Source organism: Acanthopagrus latus, chromosome 9 (assembly GCF_904848185.1).
Source record: "Acanthopagrus latus isolate v.2019 chromosome 9, fAcaLat1.1, whole genome shotgun sequence".
NCBI lineage: Eukaryota > Metazoa > Chordata > Actinopteri > Spariformes > Sparidae > Acanthopagrus > Acanthopagrus latus.
In genome coordinates this window covers 19,226,010-19,235,693 of record NC_051047.1, presented here as the reverse complement: position 1 = coordinate 19,235,693, position 9,684 = coordinate 19,226,010, and the positions used below count along the sequence as shown (strand labels likewise).

The window sequence follows — 9,684 nt, the reverse complement described above, 5'->3', positions numbered from 1 at the left end:
AAATTAGCAATACTGTTGTGTAAACATACTGTTACTGTTGGTTTGTCAGAATTGAAATGAATGTATTTATATATAATATATATAATATGTATTTCTGAGTTTGTCTCATTTACTTAATAATCCTGTGAATATTGAAAATCTTCTCCAAAACGACATAGAGCCCCTTTAACCAATATAAATATGTCCTTATTTATTAATTGATAATTTATATTTAGCAAATTAATTATTATCTACAGCTATTAAATAGCTTGTGGAATGAAATGTACCATATTTGCCTCCAAAATGTAGTGAGGTAAATGTACTTAGTTGCATTCTGGCATTGTCTATAACCAAATGTATTGATGATTGGCGACACTTTACCACATGTTCCACGTGGTGTCACTGTTTTGAATGACGTCGCCATATTGCTGCTGTACGTTGGTTCCTTTTAAGGTCAGAGGTCACTGAATGCGGAAGTGACATATAGTTTGGCTTTTCTCTCTCATTATTCTCCACAGAATCTGGCTCTTCACAAATCAACACAATACGTGTGTTGTTGTTTTTTTTTCTCCGGAAGCTAACTGATGTTAGGTGAGTAGCGGTTAGATTTACTGTAGTAATGTAGTATAACGTCATGTCATATCGCCGATCTTGTTTGAAAGCTACAGCGAGAGAGTTACAGGACACTTCAGGCTAACCTACGCTAGCCGACAGCTAACTTCAATTAGCACTAATGTTAGCCGTTTTTATAAGACGGTTATAAACGGTTTGCGCTTATTCGTTAATAGTTTGGACAATATAGTCTGTGATATTAACGCTAGATGTCCGTTTTAGAAAGTCCTCGGGTTTGCCTCTTTTGAATGACTAAAGCTAGCTAAACTTTACAGCTAGCGTTAAGCTAGTAACGTTACAGTTAGCTTGTACGTCTTTGCATACAAAGTTTCGTAACGCTTGCTCTCAGAGTGTTGACACAAACAGATAATAAAATGCATTTCCAGAGCTCGGAATTAGTCTTGGTTAATGGAGCCAACATAAATAATTGACCCCTAATGCTACCGCAACAGCTAAGCTAGTCACGCTAACGCTAGCTAGCTAGTTGTTTGAAGCTTGTAAAGGTAAATCTGTTTTCAGAGGAAGTTTACGTTTGTATAAATGATGATAACAGGCGAACCAAGCTTTTGGGTGGTTTATTCTGAAATTGAAGGATAGCTCAGTTGCCAGTTGGAGGGCTCAGCTAGGATAGATACGGTTAGCAATGTTTTCTATTGTATTTGCCAATCATCAGTGCAACATTAAACTGTAAAACAGTATATGATTAACCTAAGTTAAAGCACCAGAACTAGTCCTAATTCAGGGTTATTTCAATTTCACAGTTAACAAGTGCTAACAGTCTGTGCTGTCCCTCCAACCTTCCTCCAGCTTCCCATCATGGCTTCAGCAACAATGACCACCATCGTCCATGACACTACAGAGGCAGTGTGCCTCTCCTCCGAGTACAACCTGTACCTCAAGCCCATTGCCAAAATGACTATCAGCGTGGCTCTGCCCCAGCTCAAGCTTCCAGGCAAGAGCATCTCCAACTGGGAGGTGATGGAGAGGGTAAAGGCCATGGTCACTCCTGAGCAGTTTTCAGCCCTGCGAATTTCCAAGAGCACCATGGACTTCATTCGCTTTGAGGGCGAGGTGGAAAACAAGACGGTAGTCAAGAGCCTGCTGAGCCGTCTGGATGGGAAGAGCATCAAACTTAGTGGATTTACCGACGTACTTAAGGTAAGGCACACATTGTAGTGGATCATGACTATTGGGAACACCTCCTAGTATAATGTGGTGCAATCAAGCATCCAAAATGATTGCAAAGTTAAGTTTCCATTGTTCTATCTTGTAATATATAATATACTGTAACTTGAATCTATATCAACCTTTTTCTTCCCTCTGTCCCAAAGGTTCGTGCGGTAGAGAACAAGGTGGACTTCCCCACACGTCACGACTGGGACTCCTTCTTCCGCGATGCCAAGGACATGAACGAGACTGTGCCGGGAGAGAGGCCTGACACCATCCACCTAGAGGGACTTCCCTGCCGCTGGTTTAGTCAGAAGGACAGCCAGTTCCCAGACCGGCCCTCCGAAGAGGTCCTTATTGCGGTCTTCCAGACATTTGGCAAGGTAGTACATGCTTGTGCTCTTCTATATTTGGGAGGAAGCTGACTTGAACAGGGGATTCACAATATTTTATTTAGTAGTTTAAAATGAGGTCATGTCCCACTAGATTGTAAGACACAGCTGATGTGAGTGACATAATGAGGGAGATGGAAGGTTACTGTTGTGTAGAGCTGTAGTTCCTGCTTATAAAGCTGGTGTATTCGACATGTATGGGCTTTTTTTTTATAAAGCATTAACTATTAAACTTATATCAAAATGTTAATCTAAGCATTGCAAGTAATCACCAAAAGTCACGTATTATATTGCCATGTCATTGATATAAAGATAAAGAAAAAAATGAAATAAATAACATATTTGATTTTGTCAATTTGCCATTTATTTTTTGTTTGTAGGTGCGAAATGTTGACATCCCCATGCTGGACCCGTACCGTGAAGAGATGCTGGACAAGAACTTCAACACATTCAGTTTTGGGGGGCATTTGAACTTCGAGGCTTATGTCCAGTACCAGGAGTACTGTGGCTTCACCAAGGCAATGGACACTCTGCGCAGCATGAAGCTGATGCTGAAAGGAGACGATGGCAAGGCAGTGGCCTGCAACATCAAGGTACTGATGACACCCAAATCACTTCACCATCAATGTTGATAGTTGTGACAAGAACAGAACAGGGAAGTGATAATTATTTCTTGACCCAAATATCGACTGAACTTTTGAAGTATTTCCTACCTTAACGTAAGCACCTCAACATGATTTGATAACCCATTTCTTAAATGCTTCCTATTTCTGAAGCTCACAACCTGGTGTTCATAATTCAGTTGGACTAGGTTGTCTGAGTTGCCATAATTTGGCAATCCTAGATAGAGAAACTGGTCAGTACAAACTCGAGGCAGGCTTTTTAGAAAATTAATTTGTAAAACAGATTTCTTCTCCTAGTAAGGTAAATGGTGAACGCAGCTCTGTTTCTTTCTTCTTCACTTTCCAGATGTTAAATTCACTGTTCTAGCCTGGCAGGCTGTGCAAGTCAGTGCAAATTGGAGCTAGTATGTTGCAAAAGAAAAGAGTGGCACCATATTTGTGGAAAAGCCTAATTAATTTCAGTGAGAATCCTGTGTTGACAGTGGGCGGCTCACGCATGGGGCTCCAGCTAAAAATATCGGCGGTTCAACAAGGCATAACTTTTGCCTCAACACAATTATTGTAAGGTAGAGCTTGAGGGAATCTGCACAGCATGTACTGGGATATAACTTTCTAATGTCTTGGTACGGTTTAATTCACTGTTGTGAAGATGTGGCTAAAATTATTTTCTCAGTCTCTCAACCACTGTAAAATCCTTCCCCACAGCAGCGTACATATGTTAGACACGTGCAGATCTGTTATATGACCTCAGAGGCCAGACAGACCAAGAATACCACCATGTTACCTGCAAAGGTCTGCATCCATGGGCTGCAGGTACAGGTGATAAAATTAAATATGTTTTGTGTGTTAGGCCACCAGCGATCGCAACTTCTAAAGCAATGTTGCGGATAGGCAGATTTGAGCAATTACATTGTGTTGTTCAGAGACATGCAGCAGCTTTAAGACCTTTTAGTGGAATGAGAATTCAAGCTGTGTCATCGTTATATCCAGGGTAGTGAGGGGAGGGGAGAGCCAGGACTCTTAATCCACAGAATAAAGCTTCACTGTGAAATCTAAATTAAAGTAGAAGAAGATAATGAGGGCCTGTTTAAGAAATGAGGAACACAAGAAAATGTTGCAAGTTTTGGTTGTTTCTGTTGGTAGATATATGAAGAGAGAGCATCTCATAATCTGACCAGTTCTTGCCTGAGCATGAAGGGTTTAATTTTGCTTGCACATGACATAAAGTATTTTGAAAATTGATATTAATCTCATATGCCTAGTTGATCAGTTTGAATCAAGGCACAGTGGTAATCAACAGGCAACTCATTATATTATTTAACTAATTACTGTTGTTTACAATTTCACTATCAAGCTGCTGTAATAAATATCTTCTACCATCTGTTCTTCACTGGAAGGAATGCTCTGCTATGCCAAAATATTCTAAACCTTTTGGTCAAAACATCAGACTTGAATTATTTTATAATCCATGCTGACATGACTTTGGTCTGGGTTTTGCTGGACATGCTGCAGTTACCACAACACAATGCAAAGAAGTACAAATACATCATGAATGCTTGTCCATTGGAACACTTTGAAAAGAGATTTGTGCAGGAAAACCAAGACGTTTTACTCAGTACTATGTATACCATGAGAGCACTTTTTGTAAGCTTTGTGTCTTTGCGCTTGTGTGTTTCTCAGGTGGCTTTCGACACCAGCAAACACTTGAGCGAGTTGGCTCTGAAGAGGAGGAGCATGGAGAGGCTGAAGTTACAGGAGCTAGAGAGGCAGAGAGAGGAGCAGAAACGACGGGAGAAGGAAGAGGAGGAGCGACGTAAGGAGGAGGAGAGGTACGATCAACCACAAAAGACGAATAGAGAGCTGGTTTATGATGGCGAAGGACTCATGTAACTCTGGGAATCAGGGCATTGACCCAACAGTGCTTGGTGTTATACTACTAGATTAATATTTTATGGGAAAGAACAACAACAAGTAACAATCCATGCGTGGTTAATTTAATTTTACACTCACCGTGGAAGTCACACTACACTACATCAAAGCCTTGTTCACAAGAGTTGATAACAAAAAAATCATCCTGTAACAACAGATATTCATGTAAGATGGTTTACTTTTTTTCCCCTAGGAAACTGAGGGAGCAGGAAGAGGAGGAGAAGGAGAGGAGGAAGGAGGAGAGGATCCGGAAGCGAGAACAAAAGTTGCGGGAGAGAGAAGAGAGGAGGAACCTGAAGAGAGTGAGGCGACAGCAGGAAGAGGAGCAGAAGAAGCTGCAGATGAAGATCGCCATGGAGGAGAGGAGGCTGCTGCTGGCTCAGCGCAACCTGGAATCGATTCGGCTCATCGCTGAGCTGCTGGCTAGAGCCAAGGTACGACACGTGCACAAGGATACCAACATACACACACACACATCCTTACAGATACTGGTGTAATGCACCAACACTGAGGTAACTGTCTGCACATTGGATACTTTATTACTTTGGAAAACTCTGCTATACTTTATCTGGTAATTTTAAAATCAGATGTAAATAATAGGTTCTAATATTTGACACTTCACAAGCCTGATTAACTCTTTATTGTGCTTACTTTATTCTTTAGAGTTCATGTTGGGGTTGATCTCTAAAGGACATATTTGTCCATTAAGTAATAAGACAACACTCCAAGAAATGAGCATGGAAGTAGTCTGGCACATAGCCAGCCTTTAAACCACAACTTCAGTTTTTAAAGAGAACAAGATAAAACAGAGGTGTTGGTGAGCTTAATATGTGCAGACAGGTGGGTTTGGTAGCTTTGGACAGAACCCAGCAAGTGTTTCCTGCTGTTTCACAAGAGGGTAACCTTTTAGATGTGGTTTCATCAGTCCTCACTTTGATGAATAAAAGAATAAAGCTGACGAGTCTTAGTTGTCATTACGTTGTGAGTTACAAATCTGATAACAGAGAAGATATAAGTAGAGCATGTGCACACGGGAATGGTGACGCTAAAACATATCTGTTTAGCTTTATACAGTGTGCCACACATCAGGCAGATTCTCTTATCATCTCTTGTTCATAGCATAAAAAGGAAGGCAAATAATCATTTTGAATAATTTACTGTGTGTAAGTTGCTGGAATATCTTGAAAATTGCTAAATGTAGATTTAAAAAGCAGTGTTCCCCACACCCCACAGTGTATGTGTGATGGGGAGGGGCTGCTCATTGTGGGTATTTGACTCAAAAATCTACTTTATTCAGAATCGCAAAAGAGATTACATAGTGTTGCATTTACTGTCCACCTTAATGCAGGCACAGAGACATGCCTAGCCTTTCTTTCTCTCTCTACCAGCAAAGCTATCTGCTTTCTTCATCAGCAGTAAGTTTTATAAAGTCAGCCATGGATATGGAGTTGTTGTTCTGTTCTTATAACAGCAGGTGAGCTGCATGTGGAGGAAGCATGTTGTTAAACATGAAGTGAGTCACAACCAACGTGCACCGAACAACATCGCAACAACCAGGTGCACTTACAAGGTGCGTTTTACAAGAGGGGAGGCAACACCAGAGAGCGTCTCACACTCTCTCTTGACAGTAGACAGGAGAGTGAAAGCTACTTCTTAATCAATCACGGATGGCATTGTTGTTTCACATTGGATAAAAAAATAAATGCTAAGATGGATTGGCAGATATACTTTGGTGCCTTTTAATATGCCTGGGTTGTTTCATTACTGACATTGTGTCCATCTCCTCCTCCAGGCCATTAAGCAGCAGCAGCAAGAAAAGGAGAAGGCAGAACGGGAGGAGCGGGAAAAGCAGGAGCAGTCTCGGCAGAAGGAGGAACTGGCTCGACTTCAGCAGCTGGAGGCCTGCCGGCGCAAGCAGGAGGAGGAGCTCCGGAGGGTGGAGGTGGAGAAGGAGCGTGCACTGGAGCTCCAGCGCAGAGAGAAGGAGCTTAGGGAGAGACTGCTTTGTAATCTGTTGAAGAAGGGCAGCAGTAAGGCTTCAAGACCTCCAGGCAAGGAGGAGCACACTGGTCCTGGTGAGGAGGCCTCTGATCCCGGTGTCAATGATGTGATGTTGGGGGTCCTGGGCCGGGTTAATGGAGTCAAAGCCATTGAGAGCAAAGAGAAGCAGGTGTCCAAATCTAGCGTTCACTCCCAAAGTTTGGGTAGAAACAGAGCAGGAGAGGAGAGGAGGGGAGGGGAGGACAGGAAGAAAGACCGGGAGGGAAGGAGGGAAGAGGGGGCGAAGAGCAGGCACAGCAGGGAGCGAGCGAGGGACCGGGAACGCTCCCACAGAGAGAGGAGCCCCTATAGCCACGGGAGGAGGAGGCGCTCCCACAGCCACAGCAGGAGGAGAAGGAGCTCTAGCCACCACAGGAGGAGCTCCAGTCGTCACAGGCGTAGCTCCAGTCACCACAGCAGAAGGAGGCGCAGCCACTGCAGCAGGAGTATGAGCTCCAGCCGGGACAGGAGCCGTAGCAGCAGCGGGAGGAGCCACAGCAGGGGGAGGAGCCACAGGCACAGTCACCGCAGGCCCAGCAGGGGCAGCTCCAGGAGCAGCAACAGGAGCAGAGACAGGAGGAGTCACAGTCATTACAGCCGGAGGTGCAGGAGACACAGCAACAGTAGAGACAGGAGTCACTCCAGACGACGATGACCTCATCAATCTGATCGGTTTATTGGTTGATTTATTCCCCCTCCCGGGTTCGCACATACAGTTTATTGAGTTACATCACAATGCGAGATATTTAAAAACGTTGATAAGAAATACATTAAAATCATTGAAGGAACTCAGAAGAATTACCTTAAATCACATTTTAAAGTGTGTTATGTATGTGTACGGCATGTAAATGATGCAGTTGATTCTATCGAGTTGATTTAAACAATCTTTGGGTTTTTTTCTTTCACATTTCATATTGTTGGATTGTAGCTCCTGACAGCTGTTAATTTGTGGCATAAAACTCTAGAATATTGCTCTTTGTCATGTGTGAAAGACATTGAATGCAACATTTGGCCCACATTAAAGGAGCACCATGTGGTTTTGGGGAAGAAATTTTAAGAAAGATCTTCATTTTTACTGTTTTTATTTTTATGCCTGAACAAACTTAATAAACAAACTGACCTTTAAAGGCCAACACAACTTCATACTGTTTTACTTTGTTTATATGTGGCGGACCCTGCCACATTTCTTACTTCAAGCGGTGTTCTGGGGACCTTATTTTCCTCTGAGTTTTCTTTTAATACTCATTGATGTAGTAAATAATACATTTCGGAGTTTGAATTTCTTCTCCAGAACTGCGTAGTGCCCCTTTAAACCTCTTGTCTGAAAATTAGAAAAATGATTTCATCACGTTGCAGCTTGAGTTTATTAATCCAAAACCCAATGGATTTTAGATCAACACACCAGTCTGATCCTACTGAGTACTCAAAAAAAACCTGTTGATGACTTTATTTTATGCAGGCCAGTTGTCTTGTGTGCATGAATGACGGTGGGATTGTTATTTTGATGTGACACCAACCTGTTCATCCACACCTAGAAAACAAAAGCATCCAGTAGCAGTGACAGTTACAGCCGCCACAGTTGTGGAAGACTTTTAAGTAGAGGACCAGACAAAAAATAAATGGCTGCTTTCTTTTTTCTTTGCAAATGTGAAATTTCCACTGACTACAAGAAACATACCTCTGTATTTAGGCTGACCTGCAGACAGCCTGAAAAAACATGTCTTGGATTACTTCTTCAGTATTGGCTGAGTTGCTGACAAGCAGCTCAGAAACATACGACCGAGTCCTGCAAACGGATTCATCGTCGAGCTCAGCCGAGCATTTCCACGATGACTAGTTTTAGTTTTTATCTCTGAAGATTTTCTGTTTGAAAGTGTTTTGTGGAGTGTGTGAGTTATGTGAAGACTTGATGTTGGTCCTGACTCAACAAGCAGTGCACTCTGTCTTTCATTGCTCCGTGTGAGTCTCGACTACAAGTGATGACTTTAAGACTGCTTTAGTTTAATCATTGTTCTGGGGTTCAAGTCATACCAGCACAGCACCAAGTAAAATATAGGATGTTTGGATCAGACAACATGGTGCAACATTCATTTCTTTTGTCTTACTAGTAACTGTTCTGACTGTTCTCTGAACTGTACGTCAGCTTTGGGGACGTCTTTCAAGTAGTTCTGTTGACTCTGCTGTATCAGTCTTGTTATGGCAAAGCCCTTTTGTCCTGTGCACTGTATGCTCATGATCTAATGGAACATGTCTTGCACTCACATGGTTGAAATAAAGATTGAAAACAAATTTGTCTGCATTGTTTGAAGATGAAGACGGTCATTACTGTTCCAAAATCCTAGATCTTGATATAATACCAGTATAAAAGTACAATACTTGATACTAGGGCTGCACAGAGTGGTTAAATAACTCATACTGGTATTTGTTTTATTATTACTGGGAGGAAACATTTTGTTATTCATTGAAAAACCTATTAAAATCATGGTGATGTGATGCTTGTTAGCGTTTGCACAAAATAAACATGTTTTCTCACATCAGGAGGACAAGATTTATAGGAGAGGGCTCCTCTGCAGCACTACAGCACCTCCTTATGCACTGCTCATATTGCCATTTAAAATCACACACACACACAAAAAGGCTCCATCATTCAGTGTAATCCAAGACTCCGGAAGCCCTGAGATACCAAAGTGATATGAAAAAAAATAAATATTTACAACCTCAACGCACAGTCAAGGGTCCACTAATCTTTAATTTAGATACGATCTTGGCTAAAAAAAAAAAAAAAAAAGTGAGTAAATAATGATGTTTCAAATCATTTATGGCTCCCAGAGACTCTTTTAAAACAAGTCCCCATCTAATTCAGTTGTTATGAACACTTATGAACACCTAACTTTCCACTGAATCATATTTTTTGGGTGAACTTTTCCTTTATCTCTCTCTTG

General features: G+C 41.8%; 1 protein-coding gene across 2 annotated transcripts; it reads left to right on the top strand.

Annotated features, from left to right (window-relative positions):
• Positions 1-412: 412 nt before the first annotated feature.
• akap17a (A kinase (PRKA) anchor protein 17A) lies at positions 413-7,885 on the top strand. Of its 2 annotated transcripts, XM_037110729.1 has the most exons (8): positions 413-570; positions 1,399-1,749; positions 1,923-2,141; positions 2,531-2,743; positions 4,454-4,602; positions 4,896-5,136; positions 6,174-6,272; positions 6,495-7,885. In XM_037110729.1, exons 2-8 carry the CDS (start codon positions 1,408-1,410, stop codon positions 7,395-7,397), a joined length of 2,166 nt encoding a protein of 721 aa, XP_036966624.1. In that variant the 5' UTR covers positions 413-570; positions 1,399-1,407; the 3' UTR covers positions 7,398-7,885. The 2 variants fall into 2 exon arrangements, with proteins under 2 accessions (XP_036966624.1, XP_036966625.1); XM_037110730.1 differs by lacking the exon at positions 6,174-6,272.
• Positions 7,886-9,684: the final 1,799 nt, after the last annotated feature.

Bases quoted from the DNA above. Each gene is read 5' to 3' on its own strand.
- akap17a (XM_037110729.1), top strand. From the start codon at position 1,408: ATGGCTTCAGCAACAATGACCACCATCGTCCATGACACTACAGAGGCA. The intron at 4,603-4,895 runs GTACGATCAACC...TTTTTCCCCTAG, and splicing joins CGACGTAAGGAGGAGGAGAG to GAAACTGAGGGAGCAGGAAG. The intron at 6,273-6,494 runs GTGCGTTTTACA...CTCCTCCTCCAG, and splicing joins CAACCAGGTGCACTTACAAG to GCCATTAAGCAGCAGCAGCA.